This window comes from Dreissena polymorpha, chromosome 6 (genome assembly GCF_020536995.1).
Source record: "Dreissena polymorpha isolate Duluth1 chromosome 6, UMN_Dpol_1.0, whole genome shotgun sequence".
Classification (NCBI taxonomy): domain Eukaryota; kingdom Metazoa; phylum Mollusca; class Bivalvia; order Myida; family Dreissenidae; genus Dreissena; species Dreissena polymorpha.
In genome coordinates this window covers 79,502,199-79,519,779 of record NC_068360.1, presented here as the reverse complement: position 1 = coordinate 79,519,779, position 17,581 = coordinate 79,502,199, and the positions used below count along the sequence as shown (strand labels likewise).

At 34.0% G+C, this 17,581-nt stretch overlaps 2 protein-coding genes across 2 annotated transcripts in view; both read left to right on the top strand.

Moving 5' to 3' along the window:
* The window catches only part of LOC127835053 (uncharacterized), a 443,836-nt gene that overhangs the window by 276,440 nt on the left and 149,815 nt on the right, over positions 1-17,581 (top strand). The window lies entirely within an intron of this gene.
* LOC127835058 (uncharacterized) lies at positions 4,346-6,967 on the top strand. The gene is made up of 3 exons (XM_052361301.1): positions 4,346-4,482; positions 5,208-5,377; positions 6,216-6,967. The coding sequence occupies exons 1-3, from the start codon at positions 4,407-4,409 to the stop codon at positions 6,429-6,431; spliced, it is 462 nt and encodes a 153-aa protein (XP_052217261.1). The 5' UTR covers positions 4,346-4,406; the 3' UTR covers positions 6,432-6,967.

Sequence of the window (17,581 nt, the reverse complement as noted above, 5' to 3'; positions counted from 1 at the left end):
AAAGGACCAATTAATTTTGTATAATAAGAATGCAATACTGCTCCAGTAGCTCGAATGTTACTTCTTTATATTGTCAAGATAAACATCGTTCTGGCCAAGTGTAATCAATATTTAGCATAACTATGGCTTAATTAGTTATTAGAAGGAATGTTTTTGACAAAACTGCTGAGTGAGATTGTTTTTACCCAACTTGTCCCTGATTCAATTGGAACATGTCTGTTGTCGAAGTAAATATGGATCATAAATGTGACCTTTAGATGGTTATAAGGTTTTTTTGGTAACCTTGAATTTTTACTCCACTAGACTTAGTTTTCCAGTATGCAATTCTAAACAAGATGCACTTAGATAATATTTAGACCTCTAACGTTAACACGAGCTAAACGGGGGACGCGCAAAGCACGATACCGGACTTCGGACATAGACGACCAGAGCTCGACTTTAGCACTTTGTTCTCGGAAGAGCTACAGAAAACAACATATTAAAACGTCGTATAATAAAATGTAAGCTGATAGTACTAAGCTCGTTATTATCAATTCCTGTTAACGGAGAATGCCACGAATTAAGGCTTTTACAAATATAGTGTTTTTTCTGATCTACATTATGATTATGACATACGATACCTAAATTTGTCCATAATTATGTTCAGTTCTAGGTTGTATGTAGCAGATATTTGTATTACTTAATGTTTACAATTTATTAAAACGAGTAAACTTCAATTTATTAAAGATATACAACAGCTATTGGTTTACGTTAAATAATTGAAATTTGCATTCCCATTATTAAGAAATTAAGCCCAATTTGATATGTGTATAATTTTTTCCACTGCATAACATATCCATAAAAAGATCGGTTAAAAATGTTTACGCTGAAAATATTCCACATGCGGTAAAACGATATGCGTCAAAACTACTTATAATTCAACATATTCTTTACAATACCTTTTATTTAGCTCCCCTCATCCGTTTTTCAAAGAAAAGCGAATGATATTGCAAGAAAACACAGTTTGATTAATAATTGCTTACATACGGGTCGGCTTAATTTCATTGGTCTGTTCGTTCAATTCTGCAATCAGCATGCCTCAAAAGGCTCGAGCGCAGTTTACAATATTTATATGAAAAACTGTCAACAGTACCAGGAATCGATGTTTTAGTAAACATAAGCACTTTTCGACTATATTTTTAAGTTTGCAAATACCGTTATACCATGCTCAATACATTACGATGAAATTAGTCTCGTCGAAAATAGATACAGCAAGTGAAACATTCATTTATTGGATGAATGCGTTTTTATTGTCTAGATGATCATATCGACATCTTCTGTAAATTGATATTCATTGAAATTACGTTTTTATTTTGGCCAATTATCTAAACCAATTAGGTTATACACATCTTTGTTTTTTATAATAATTCAGGTTAAACCTGTTATGACTCAGAGATCCTCTTCTTGGTATCAACTCAGTATGTTTCATATGAAATTCACGTTGAAACGAAATTCATAATACCATGTTTCCCCAGCTATATTGTATATATAAATTGCCGTAAATATGTTTTATTTAATAATTCAACCGCTTAATATATAATGATATGGCATAAATTTTGTTTAATAATGCATGTGAAGCATATATTGATCGTTGTCAAAAGAGATGTTGTTAAATAGATAACAATTGTTGGATTCGGTGGAAAATCGATCTTACATCTCGAGTGATCATAGAATTTTTTTTCTATAATATGACATAAATTAAAATCAATATTTCTCAGGATCCAACAAATTTTATTTTTATTTCATGCTTACAAATTATTGTTCTATCTTTGCCAAAATAATAGGTCCTGTAAAACAATGAGAATTATCCATAATTGTCACTGTTTATTTCCACTGTTTGAAACAGCAAAGTATCGGTTTTGATTCACTTTTATTTCTTTTTTAAACAACAGGAAATCATAAAATAAAATAAAAAAAATTCTCAAATCTTAAACCGCTTAGACAAAACAACGAGGTAATGCGGTAATCAACACATATATGATTTTGAGTCTTGCTCTGTGAAAAAGGGGGTTAAATGCATGTGCTTGCAGTGAAGTCCGCACAGGCTAATGAGGGACGACACTTCCCACTTTAAAGATATTTTCTGTTTTAAGAAAGTCTCTTCTTAGCACAAATCTAGTTTTGGCGGAAAGTGTCTTCCCTGATTAGCCTGTGCGGACTGCAAAGGCTAATCTGGTATGGTACTTTATGCACATGCATTAGACCCCTCTAAATAGCATTTACCTTAATTGCCTGTATCACATTTATAAATTACTTTATTGCATCACCTGTTTTCCTAATTGTTAATGTCGGCTCAAGATATGCTAAGTAACGACTAAAAGTGAAATGGGGTTATAGAAGAACATATTCTTAATAATTAAATAACGTGCTCTGGGAAAACCGGACTTAAAGCATGTGCGCAGTGTCATCACAAATACTGCTGCACAACCCTCATACGCTAGAAAGGGACGACACTTTCAGCCTACATTGCATTTCCGTTTAGGAGATACTCCCTCGAAACGAACATTTAATTGTAAGCAGAAAATGTCATCTCTGATTTGTGAATGCGTACTGCACAGATTAATCTGTGAAAATAGATTCGCACATGCGTTAAGCACGGTTTTCACAGAACGCGGCTCATATAAAGACCATGCATGTGTGATTGTGTACATGTTATTTACCAATTTTTTAAGTTTGATTTTATGTCTAAGTCAAATGTCATCGGACATGATGCGATATTATATTACTAGAAACTGATTTTTTTGTATATTATAGTTTTAAGTCAAATTTATGATAATTTAGACCTAAACAAGTTACTATTTTGTGTACATTTTCATGGTTTGACCTTGTTGTGACCTTGATCATAAATTTTGGAATAAACATTAACCATGTAATATTACACAAAAGTTATCCATTGTTATGTTTGAGATCGCCGTGGTGTTATGGATGTGGTGTCCACCTAGCGACCGGGAGGTCACGGGTTCGATCCCCACCGTGGGAGCGTTCTTTAGATCTCCCCCAAAGACATCAAGTACTGGCTCTAGGCCCAGAAAACGGACTCGAGAGCGTTTATATAAGCCATAGGCTTTCGATGCAATCGAAATAAAATAAATAGGTGTAAAACTACAACTATGTTTGAGATAATATCCAATTTACAAACAAACAATGCCGTAGTATCCCGATGAACGTTTCCTTTTCATTATTTAAGTACGTGCACTCTTACTTTGTTCAACAAATCGTGACAATACTCCAAAAAACTATATTATAATGTTATCGTGCAAAAGGCAGACTTTATATATGAATGAAATGTGCTTTTTACTTTCGCAAAACGTGTATGCATGTTACCGCCTTACTGTTTATTAGTTTTAAATACACTTTTCTATACCTGCGTAATTAATAGTGTTTAACAGTCAAGTGTTAAAATGCATATGAGCCTCAATCTCATCTGTTATGTCTGGGATAGGCTGGCATATCGTCATCTTCACATACCATCCGTTGATATTTATCACATAAATTTGACACAACGGGTACTGACCATCCCATCATTTCGGTTAATCGGAACTGACCTTTCCACAGCTTTTGGCGTGTATTGATGTTTGTCATTAAATACTTTATATTAATAAATGTAAACATTGGATCTTAAATGCTCATGTAAACAAAACAATAATAAAATTAAAGAAAGAAACAAGTAACACTCAATTGGGCTCGAATCACTGACCCTGAAGTAAAAGTCTATCGCCACTCGGCCATCCCTACTCATACAATAAGTGATGTATGAAACACTTTATAAGCAATCCTCGTAGTATCACAAAATATAACGACAACAACAGAATTCTCCAAATTATTCAATCGTTTCGCGTTGCAACGCTTTATACTTTTCATGTTTTTAAATCGCCAAAAGATGCATATAATGGATATTTTAGAGCATGGTAAATGTTCAGTATTGCGGTTTCCTCACAAATATCATAACTACAACGACAATTTGCAAATCTGAAACATTTTTTTTAATTTTGTCAATTTACCAAAACGTGCAAAGGCCCCTTTAAACAGAACTTCTCATCAGATTGACGATTTGAAAAAAAGAAGTCACACACCTTCCGTGAAACATTGATTTAAACAACATCACGCAAATAGAGCTATACTCGGAATGCATGTTGTTTTTGTAATCTATTTGATTAATATAACACGTTGTTTATGATGATTAATACACTTTCATACGCCTACTTGTTTAGTTTTACCTGGAAGAACATTTTATCCAAAATCTTCCGGGTATATCTGTAAAGGGCTCGTCGTCCTCAATCGTCTGTTAGTGATTTAAAATATGTATGACGAGTGTCGGGTAAAGCGATCGGCTATAAAACAACTGGTTAGCCTATGCTTTCCGTCATATGCCAAACGACAGCGTCAAGTCACTGACAGCATACAGAGACGCGGATTTTCTGTGCTTGATAATTATATCTGCAGGTATTTAATTATGTTACGATTTTATTTATAATGTAATAATAATTATTAGCAGTAATAGTAGTTCTTGATGTAAATGTAGTAGTAGTATTTTAAGCGTTTTGTGTTGTCGTTTATTTCCATGTGGTCACATTGGTGGTATTATGATTTTTTGTTATTAATTGTGTATCAAAAAATATCGTGTAATGTTAAAAACCTATTAATATGTAGTATGTTGTGATTAAAATTTAAATTTATTATAACATGAGTCTACTTTTGGAAAAGAATGCACAACGTAACAAGTGTGTTGATTGTTTTTCTAAGCCAAGACGGTTTAGTAGTCTATCGAAAACCTTGCGTACTATGTTTTACTATTGCTTTCTTTGAACTTAATTGTCCGTTTATTTTAATTATAAATTATGACGTATATTATACACGGGTTAATATGTACAAACGTTCGAGTTATCAATAGTATTTAGTCGTCGGTTGTTGTTTGTGATGGTAATATTAGTAATTGTGAGAGGACAATATCGTTGATATCACTTTTGATTCTTTTAGGCTGAAAATGATTTTACTATCCCAATTTTCGAAACTTGAAAGATCTCTTAACAATTGAATAGCATCATTATGCAACTAAAATGTATGAAGAGAGAAAAAACATTCTCTTAGGCAATATGAAACTTAGGAAATATGACGGAACATTACACCAGCGAAGCTGTCTGTGACACGGTAAATTCTGGTATTTTTAGGAACAATGAAACTCGGCAAACTTATTGCCCTGACCACGGCTGTCATGTTGATGAAACTTCACATCTGTGTAGCGCAGTGTAAGCCACTGAAAGGGGCAAATGGATGTAGCGGTGTCGCCGACCTCAAGTTCACAGATGACTGCAATAAACACGACATATGCTACGCTTGCGTCAGTCTTGTATTGAACTTATTTTAGCTGCTCTTTATGCAGTTTTCAACTCAATTTTAGTTTTTAGTATTAAAAAATATTGAACCAAATTGTAATCAATATGTTACATTGTGTTGAGTGTGCTGTTGCATATATGCGTTATCCTGTATTGTTTGGCCTATTAGCTCATAAAGCTCCATTGGCTTTAAGTCTGCTTTATTCATTATGATGAGATAATTGATTCGAAGTATTACATTAAAAGAGGCACTTATTCATCCAATATAGTGTTAGACTTCATGGAAACTTAATGATACTGAGAACACTTTTGTATTGCCCATGCCAACTCCATAATCGCTTTTGAGCATGGATTATGAGTTCTATTGTTTTATATTTTTAATTATTGTTAAATTGATTATTTCAATCGTGCTTAAAAATGAGTTCTTCATGTAAACAGAGCACTTAGTATAGATTTATTGTTAAAGTTAAAGCTTTTATCATGTAATTGGTTTTATTGTATAACGAAACGGATTCTGAATTTCCAAGACATTTTTAAGATATCCACAGCTATTGTTTAAAGCAAGTACATGCGATTTAGCTAAAAAAGTTAAAGATATGTAAATGCTTATTTGTACAAAAATAGAATAAGAATGAAGACAAAGTGCTAGATGAAAATCAATTAAATTATAGCTTAAAAAAAAGCAAATAATTTTCGCGTACAGTAGAAAACTAATCCGTGCACAAAACGCATAAACACATTTGAGGCATCCCCATTATTCTTTGAAGATTCGATCATACGACGCATAGACACAAAACGTTGGTGACTAACAGCATGCATGTACGTTATTATTTGTCCCTGTAGGGCAACGGACGGGGTGTTTCACGCCTGAGCTGCGATGAACGTTTTTATAACAATATGATCAACACGTGCAACACCAAGGTGAACTTGTTCTTGCAACGCGGATGTAAGGCGATGGCTCGAACTTACTACCGAGGAGTTCGGGCCTTGGGAAAGAAGTCTTATAATGTTCCGTCCCTGGGGTTTTGCCGCGAAGCCTGGGTTCCCGCGTGTGTGTGATGATAACAAGTATATTGTATGCATGCTATAGGCTTCAAAAGTTAATAATTAAAAATATATTCACCTTTCACTTGCAGAGCTTAATTTGTTCCATTACCATGTAATACTGAATTGTCTAATACAAAAAAACTATTATGTTCATTAACATTTGGCCAAATACTAATCTGTTAGTAAACCTGCCATGTCTCGTTTTCACGTATTACCCAATAAAATGCTATTTAATACAACTGTGCTTGATAGCAGAAGTGCTATGGTCTGAAACCATTTAGCAATAGGCCTAGTATTACTCAATTTATTTGTTTGCGAACGTAAACATATCATTAATTAATTGGTTGCTTCCTAGTTGTTTCTGTTAAATTTAATTGCATGCTATTGCATTACTTCTCTATACTTCGTCTATTGTTATTAAAATGTTTTTGTATAACCGATCTAAAAAAACATATACTCACCATGCTGTGTGCTAGTCAATTCGTCGTATAGCACTTTTATACAAATGTTCTCTTCTTACATAGTATGAAATAAAACTTGATATGTTATGTGTTCATTAAATCAACATCGTATTGTTTGGTGGTATTAACAATATGTATACAAATGTATGCATAGTTTACACCAGCACGTGATATTTCGACCCTGCGAACGATCATACAAGCACTATCTGAAAAATGGTATAATGCGATATAATGGTTTGTGTTGGTGAACAACATATCGTCATAAAAACTCAATTTACTGTCATTGGTCGTTTGTGTGTAAAGTGTTCTTATCCGATTTTAATGTCGACTTTGTTTTTTCCAAATCTTAGACCGACACATCGATATAAACGATGCTAATTAAATAACTAAATTGATAAACTGTGGGCCATACATCGAGTGATGTTTACTTCAATGATGTTCATAACGACCAAGTTATTCTAAGCCCTCTGCCGATAACGACAAGTTTATTCGTAGGTGTTTAGATCCGGCACTTGTGTTTGTATCTGTGTACGCCATTCAACTGTAAAACAACAATTATTTTCAATTGTTATGATATACAACTCGAATTATGTTGCTGTTTTCCTATGATTTATTTGATGATTTATTCATCCATGTTTTATCTGTTTTATGGGAAATAACTAAGATCGAATATACACACTTAAATGAAATGCATAACGAATAAGTGATTCTGAGCACTTTGCCGATACATGAAATGCATAACTACTTATTATTATAATTATTAGCACTTCGTCGAAACGGACGTGTTTTCTCCTATTTATTACAGAACCAAACAATGTGGGCATGTGTGATATGCACGGTCTTCTCAAAATGAAGACAAGATGTATCAATTTCTAGTTTGCTTACTTAATGCATTTTTAACAAATGCGAAAACGCTATAAATTCCGGCCTAATTGAGGAAATTTCCTCAACAGTTCATGGGGTATTTACCATGGTTATATAAAATATTAGACACCTACCTTTCATCATTCAAACTATTAGTTTTTGCACAGAAATGTCCTGTACAACGACAATCGGTTAAAACTAATATTTTGGTGGTATGCCTTAAATATAATGCCAAAGGAACAAACGATCGATAACACGATTTGTCGGACCCCATATACTACATATATATTTAAAAATGACTATGTATAATTAGTTATGCACATTGTATATTCAGGCTTAGCAAATGAAACAATTTAACATGAATACGTTCGACATATAACGAGACTTCTTTTAGCTCTTTCAAATAGCCTCTACAATAGAAGTTAAGCGAAATCGCAATTATAATACCACATTCTTAATAAAATGCAACTTCTAATTCAATACAAATGGTTGTTATCAATGAGATGATACGTTTTAAATTCACCATTTATTGATATGTGTGGGTTTTGATTCTTTGTTCTGTTATACATGCGTAATTAAACGCATGGGTTATAATATACGATTTGGTGAAACGTTACAGCGCTCTATATATACACGACTAGGGTGCAGTGAATTATATACATAGATGCGTTATTTTCAGCAATGAAGCACCTTTGTCCGGTGCCGTTTGTCCTGGTACCGCAAGCTATACGTGCACAAAAGAGAAAGCATTTCCGAAATTTTAACAAAAACAAACAATTCTTTAAATAAACAACAAAGAAATCTCCACGCAGAAACTGTAGAAACAAAATATAAGTACATCACACTCGATGTACGACATGTCAAATGATTCTGGAACGAGGGTAACCAATAGAAATTAATGACGATTTTTTAACAATCAAGTTACAATGTATATAAATGTACATACAAATGTAACAAAACATTCTCGAACTTTGCAAAAATTATACGGTCTGCAATATCGAAATATACATATTCATTCACATTTACCTGTATTTCACAGCGAACCACCGAGGCCGCGGTGGTCCACCGCGATCATGGTGGTCCACCGTGAGATCAATTTCCCGATAACGCAGAGACTGACACCGCAATTCGCCACGGCGAAATCAACGTGTTTAACGGTGTTTCGTGGTGAGATAGTAATTGTCCACTCTGGGCTCAATCACGGTGATGCGATGTGGATGGCAGAAATCGCGCTAGACGTAGTGTACATACATGAGCAAAGGCCCTTTAACATTCATGCACTTATAATAAAGTCTTAAAACATTTCAATTGCTTTATCTTTGCGGTACGCAATGTGGTTTGCAAGCATGATATCATAAATATCATCGCGAAACATTACGAAAGCCTATGTGTACCCCAAAAAAATTAATAAAATATTGCGAAGTCGCATTAACGAGAAAAATGCGTTTCTACGCACATAAACTAGAGTTTCGCGTTAATACGACTTCGAACAATTTTATTTAAAATTGCCAATGGTACTAATAGGCTTTCGTAAAAAAATTCTGCTCACATGATAAACATTTTTCATAAAAACATATCCGTCCAATATTTAACCCCTATCTATCTGATTAGCTAATCGTACCACATTGTATGATAAATTGTACAAGCAAATTGAATGCATTGTGAGGTAAATATTTTATTCCTGTTTACGTTAAATTTAGTTGTTTATGACACGATTATTTTCCGGTCCTTACAATGCATGTCGATTGAATTTGGTTGAATTTGCTTCCTTGCTTTTTTTGTTGTTGTATCAGATTCCAAACTCAATTATTCAAAAACCATCATCAAACACGAACATATTGTCTGCAAACCAGGTTAATATGATGTATGTGATATGTTGCATCATATGGTTCACCTGCCATTACTCATTTTGTTCCAAATCAGTCGTTATTGTAGGTGGTGTGCGGTCAAATTCACCTTTCCAAATGGTTGTGCTCCTTTAAAAACGGTTACCAGGGATCTTGGCAGTTATTGTTATATGGTCTTACACACATTTTTTTTCTGGCACCAAGGACTAAATTTTGAATTTTTAAAGACATGTTAATCAGCTGATAAACAAGCTACTTGCTTCAAGCGGGTTGATTCCTAAAACATCACTACCGATAGGCATCATCATCATCATCATCATCGTCATCGTCATCATCATCATAATCATGATTATCATCATCATCGTCATCAAAATCATTATCGTCATCAACATCAACATCATCATCATCATCATCATCATCATCATCATCATCATCATCATCATCATCATCATCATCATCACCATCATCATCATCACCACCACCACCACCACCACCATCATCATCATCATCATCATCATCATCATAATCAACAACAACATTCCCTTGGCGGCTCTGGTCGTTGGTGGGGGATATATGAGGAACGACGGAAGATTTTCCGCCAGTCAGGACTGTTGTGGGCTGCTAAGAGTATCGCATTAATTGGGGGGAAGTACCATCTTTAACACCGACCATCCAGCTTTTCTTCTTACGGCCTCGACGTCGACCTCCCTCAAACGTGCCCTGTAGAACAGTCTTGCACATAGAGTCGTGCCTCGTGGCGTTCACAGTAGTATATGACACCATGTGATAATGTTGGTCATTATAATAATGGGTTCATCAATCATAAGAACTCCTTAAGTTTGTATATACTTTTTATTGCGTGTTACTGGTTCGATGGCTACATGTGAAGTGAAGCAAACATACATTATAATAATCAGTATCAAATATATCCAGGGAAGTAACTACTACATGGTAGATATGTACAATCAGCAAATGGATCAAGAGTTAATCATCTTAATATCATGACACCAACTAAGCTTTCGTTTTTTCCAGTCCAGCTGTTGGTAATTTATTGCTAACTGCAAACACATAGAGATTATACTGTATTGTATATTGACAATGAAACTTAAATTAAAGTTTCATTTTTGATTAATTATTAGAATTTTGAATCAAAAAAGTGTACTTAAACTAACTAAACTGGTCCTTTATGTTTTGATTTTTACTTCAATAACATGACTGCATCACATTTTCATGATAACATTCGCACTCATCGGTTTCAGCTGAAGACCTTACCTCATTATTTCATACCTATCCCCAGAAAGTCCAAAAGTTATTTTTTGATGACAAATATAGCTAAATCGGTTAGGTTAATGATCCATTGATGAAACAATTCTTTGGCCAACGGGACACAAACATGCGCTTAAACCATAAAGATATTGCCGAACGACGACTATTTTCTACAACCTTGTGAGGTGAAAATACACATAATTGTATCAAAACGATTCATATTGTATAAAATCTGATAGTTATAAAACACAAGGCAAAGTGAGTTAAAACCATAAAACTGGTTCTCAATGCGATATATTTCGGCATTTAACATTTGTGTAACAATATAATGTAGTGAAGGGGTATTGATATTCATATAACTTACAGGGCGTAGTATGGCTAACTAAAAAAATCAATTTAACTCCATAAACCCTTACAGGAGATAACTTCTTGTTTTCATCCGCTTATTTAATAACATAACACCAACAATAAAACATAACATGATTAAAACTGGGATTACCGCCTCGAAACAGTAGATGCAAAGCACCGGGTGTAAACATGGGTTTAGGGCTAGCTGAACGTCACACTTAAACCATAACTAATCACAACAAAACGCGTGTCTAAAACGATCACAATCATATTATAAGTGAGCAGACGGAAAATGAAAAACTGAATACAAAACGTGACGCGTGAATTCAATACTACCTACATAATTTTAGTGTACACATGTTGTAAGTATTTGAAATCCGTTAACACGGTTAGTGGTTATGTTTAAAATTGAATAGTATACAAAGAACTATGGTCCATCTTTACAAGATAACTTTATCATAAATGAATTATCAAACTAGCCATTTATCATCAGACAACTGTTTAACAAACTAGGTGGAAGAAAGATAGTTAATATGTTTCCTGGAAACAAATTAACTTCTGCTTACATCCTTTGTTGACTAAAACATGACAAAGATATGTACGGGGATTGTGTTGTCTTGAAAATGGCTACCAGAGATCTTGGTAGTTTTCTAGAAAAACTTATGTGGACAACTTAAAATAACTGCTGAAAACACAATATGAAATTTTAAACTCGTTTATAGAAAGGTTGGTATGTAGATCAACTAGCTAAGTCCTTCATGCCATTTAATTCCTATCAACAAAACCGCCGTTACGCAAAAAATCTCGAGAAAAACACGAAGTTTTATTTGTCTGAAATAACAAAGTGGATTTCAGAGTACTTATATGGTGGTTGATCAATCATTGGATCAATCAACATGAAACATACTTAAACATGAAAATGTGTCCTTAAGACATGCTGAGTTTCCAACTGCATCACAGAGTATCAAAGGGTCGGTCGAAGGTGCAATTTTAAAAATGCTTGTGATAACTCAATATATTTCATGGGGATTCAACAATAAACTTGAAACTTGCTTAGTCCCTTCAGGTGAGCAGTCTACTACCAGACGGCCCTCTCGTTAACTCTTCCTAAGCTTATATATAAATAGAGTCATCAAGTAAGCTCCAACAGAAGGCATTCCTAGACCGGCAAACTTGTTCGAGATGCGTGATTATAGTGGTGGCTTTTATATCGATGATGTTGATGATGCTATGTTTGGTAGTTCTGTCTGAAACAATGGAGCCCGAATGTTCTCCTTTCAACTACGAGGAGAAATTGTTGGAAAAGATGGTGATTAATGATTTCAAATGGAATAGGCGTTGTAGCGTATTGATGATGTTGAAGGGCGAATGCTCAAACAGAACCGCACAATTCAAGGTGGGCTCATAACATATTGTTTAACGTGTTTAAGTTTAATATGTTTTCTCTTACTAAGTGCATTCGAGTTTTGAATTAGTGATAAAAATGATTCGCAAAAAGCGCTGAGCAACAAAATAATTTATGATAAAATGAATAATGTTTCATTTAAAGCCCTTTTTTATCTCATCTATTAAAACAATTTGTTCTCAAAGGCATGCTATGGCTTTCGGATGTTTTCGAATCAAAACATCGAACAATTGCGAACTGTGCAATGTTATTGTCTAAGACATATTTGCCTATCTGGTTATTGGTGTTATTATCAAATAAAATATACATTTTAGTACTAGTACCTGGTCGTTCCTTATCCCATCTCGATGCTGACATAAATTTACCAATACAGGTTGCTAGATCGTAATACTTTTCGCCATTCATATAATCTGCCCAAATGTTCTATTCTTATTGTACAGGCGCAATTGGTGCTTTAAAAGAAATCGAAGCAATGCTTGATTCCAAACTTTCGATGTCCTCAACTGGAGCAACATATATTTGATGGGGACGTTCATCGTGTCCGTATTCGAACAGCAGTCTCGTGTACCATGGATTCGCGGCGGGCACTGACCATACTAGCCACGAGGGGCCGTAGACTATCAGTGTCTACCTGCCGAGCCTGAACTGGAAACTGTTGCCACAAGAGCTGACAATATAAACAACATTGTCGGGTCTGCGTACCAAACACACGGAGCAACATCATTATCTTCCTTGGTAGACCACGAAGTGCCATGTGCTGTTTGTTTCACGAATGCTTCAACAACCATAATGATTCCAGCAAAGAAAACGTGTTACAGTGGATGGAAACTTGAGTAACGCTGCTTTCTGATGACTGGGCGCGTCATTCATGCTAACAACAAGCAATAGCGTGTGCTGATAATGACGCCGAGGCAGCACAAGGGAGTAGTTAAGCGAATACTTACGGAGCGCTGTTTCACTTTGTGTTTCCGGCGTGTGGATCATTGGAATATTTTCCTTACAACAGCGCATCTGCCCTTGCATGCGTTGTTTCTTCCAAAATGTAGGGAGCACATGATGCCCCAAAACAAAAAGATGTATATATATCATCGAAAGAACTCACAAGTGACAGCATGAGACTCTGACATGAGTACTTGCATACATAAACAGACAATTATCAGGTCGTGTGGGTGTGTTGGAACAATAGCAAACATTAGTAAGAGTTAATGCCTATGATCCGAACAAACTGCCTTATATTCATATGTAATGTCATTGTCAAAAAATATTTTTAATATGAACGAAAAAAATAAAATTCGTTATAGTGATTTTAATCGATAACACGACATTATTACTTTGTTTCTCCTGCTGTCGTTAAGAAGGTCGGATTTATCGTATATTTATATATATATTTACCCCGCTTAACCGCCTACAAACAATACGTCTTGTGCTCATAAAATGACATATTTTTGTATATGCATTTAATCTTCTCTTCATTTTTGACAAACACGTTTTAAAATGCGTATTCTTTATATTTATTCGAATTGTAGGGACTTAAAGAACTCGTTTTATTGTAAATTACTTATCATAATCTCATCGTTTAAACGATCACCTTCTGCCAGAGTAGTTTTGACAAATATGATTGTTTTGACACAAAATATAAACCATCTGAACAAGTCAGTAATTTTCAAACAAGCAGGGATCTATGTTTGTATTGTTCCGTGAAACAAGGAGGGCGTATATTTATTAAATAAAATTGGTTTCATCATTACAATCGTGTTAAAAACATTTTCTGAATAACATGCCTTAGTTTATAAAGTTAACGTTTTAAGCAATCTGCAATTGAAACAACATAAAAACACACTGTTTAGATCGTTAAAATGGAAACGATTGCATGCTGTAACCTTTTTCTATGTAATAAATGTAATATTTTAAAGCGTACAGCGCTTTGTTTTAATGTTAATTGATTAAAATTGAAAGTGCTCGTTACAAAATGTCATATGTAGATGTTCAATGTGTAATACTTACAATAGCGTACACTTATATATGATACTATAATAAACACTTCTTTTGCACAGTTTTGTATAATAAATGATACTCAATTAATTCGCTTTTAGCATGATTTATTTTGTTTCACAAATTTGCCGATTTGTTTAAATTACATAATTTTTAAGCAATTGTATAGGATGATGTTGTTTTTATAAAATTTACATCGTTAAAATGTAATAAACCTAAGCAATTACAATTACAGTTGATGCATATCAATTTCGTATGTTATAATATCTTTAAATCCACATTAATAAATAGCACGTATCTGCATCTGTCAGTGAAAGAAACAAAGTATTAGCACTGGGAATGAACAAAAACTGTTACGTGGCCCCAAACGTCGACGTCAGTAGGCGTGTTTTGAAGGAAAATGGTCGCGCCAGGTGTTTGTTTTCAATATCTATGCCGATCGTCCTTTGGCTTTTATACGACATAGCCCATCATACGACCTAGCGCAGGCCATAAAGCATGCATAAAGCTTGCGATCGGAATATCATTAGTTGTGTGTGTTGCTTTGGTTTTCGAGAACACTTCGACACAAATTTCATTTGCAGAAGCAAACGTCAGTAGTAAAGTTACAAAGAGTCGATGATCACTAAAATGAACGATCAAAGACTTAAAGGGTTTGGTAAATTGACAAAACTAAAAAAAGTGTTTCAGATTTGCAAATTATCATTGTAGTTATGATATTTATGAGGAAACAGTAATTATGAACATTTACCATGCTCTTAATTATTCATTATATGCATCTTTTGACGATATAAAAACCTGAAAATTATAAAGCGTTGCAACGCGAAACGATTGAATAATTTTGAGAGTTCTGTTATTGTCGTAATATTTTGTGACACTACGAGGATTGATTATATAAAGTACAGAATACATCACTAATTATATGAGCACTGATGGTCGAGTGCTCTTAGTGTTAAACATTTACTCCAGGGGTCCTTGGTTCGAGCCCAGTTGAGGTTTACTCTTTTTCTTTCTTTATTTGTATTCTTGTTTTTCACTGGAGCTTTTTAGATCCAATGTTTACATTTATCACTATAACACATTTAATGACAAACTTAAATACATGCCAAAGTCTTTGAAAAGGCCAATTTATATTGTTTTTCATAAATATACGCCCTTTTTCGTTTGCAAATAACCGAAGTGCCCGTATGGTTTATATTCCATGTCAAAACATTTATATTTCTCAAAAATACTCTCGCACGAGGTTTTCGTTTAAAAAGATTACATTATAACAAGTCGTTAACAATAATACGGATTCTTTAATCCATACATTTGGAATTAATTGAATAATACGCATTAAAAATAAGGTTTGCCAACATGAAGAGAACTTCGTAAACATACACCTATGACATTTTATAAGCTTGAGACGCATTTTCTCGATGTGTAAAGATTGGTAAAAAAATACATAAGATAAGTAGTACCTTCTTAATGACAGCAGTAGAACCTTTGTTATGAACAGTTTCAAATTCGTAATTTGCTTTAAAAAGTTGTAATGTTGTGCTTTCGGTTAAAATCACTGTAAACATGTTTTGTGTGTCCACTCATGTTAAACATATTTCATTTACTGTTACATTGCATATGAATACGAGATAAGGCATTTTGTTCGGATCATAGCCATTCACTCCAATTAACGTTTCCTACTGTTCACGCAGAACCACAAGAGCAGATATATTTTTGTAAAATGTACAATTAATGTAGTAAGAATCTTATGCTGTCACTCATTACATTATTAGTAATGCAATTGTGTTTAAAAACACGTCTGAACATAAAAATATGTATTCTATATAGTTAATGTTAACAGCAATCCGCGATGTATATGTTCGATGTATTGCCTTACTAATACTTGCGTATTGTTTAAGTGTTATGATTCTATAGCATACACTCCTTTTGCATAGGTTTATATGATAAATACTATTCAAACATTTTTCTTTTGGTAATTAAAAATGTGAATTATTTTGTTTCACAAAACTACCGAAACTGTTTTATTTACCAGAATAAAAGACGAATATTACAGCATATTTTGATAATGTTATGTATTTAAGAAAATTAACCTGCACATTTAAAAATAAGAATTTTACAGTAAATCAATATCACATTTCGTATTTTGAATTACCTTCATAAGTTGTTACATAGTGGAGTTATTAAAAGCAAGTCGATGTTTTTGCGCGTGCTGCGAGCATTTCCACCCATTTAAATCGCTGACAACATCAAACGATTGCTTTCAACATATATAAAATGCGCTTTCAATATAAACCTTTTGCTTTTTGCTAATCTGATAGATATAGTTGAATTGTTCCAAAATAAATGGAGCATATAAAAAGGAGGCGGCGTCAAAAACAGGAGGTGGCTACAAAGCACACGTTAAGCTATATAGAGTGACATACATGTATTTCCATTACTTATGTTTGTAAGTTGACTTTTTAAACTGTCAAATCTGTAATTTTAGTCGTAGATACATATATTTAGGCATAACAGCTTCAGACGTTTCAGTGAACGGGCGTTTGCCTCGATTCTCGATCTGTTCGTTATTCGCTTCCGTGTATATAATATTCATAACCTTCTGCTGAAAGCATCTACTGCAAGGAGGATAAGCAGTACACGTTGACACAACACTATTATCATCAAATGCAGTGAATACAAGTCTTGGCATATACCTCGTTGTTGATCATGAATGTTACAACAATGCATACGTGCTGAACAAATGGATATGGCAAAAATAGCATTAAATTATGGATCTGTAATGAGCCTTGTGTCTCGTGCATAATTCATCAAATAGGAAACTATTGTTTATTTCAATGTGTATGAATACGAAATAAAACTTGTTATTTGTAGGATAACTAAGTGTGCTAGTTCTAAAAGTGTGAATGTTCTTTATGTAAAAAGTGTATAAACCGTTTCGTTTGTTTGTTTTTCCACTTCCTTTGCCGTTTTAACCAGTAG

Coding starts and splice junctions, on each gene's coding strand:
- LOC127835058 (XM_052361301.1), top strand. CDS start 4,407: ATGCCAAACGACAGCGTCAAGTCACTGACAGCATACAGAGACGCGGAT. Junction 4,483..5,207: donor CTTGATAATTATATCTGCAG/GTATTTAATTAT, acceptor TGGTATTTTTAG/GAACAATGAAACTCGGCAAA. Junction 5,378..6,215: donor ACGACATATGCTACGCTTGC/GTCAGTCTTGTA, acceptor TTGTCCCTGTAG/GGCAACGGACGGGGTGTTTC.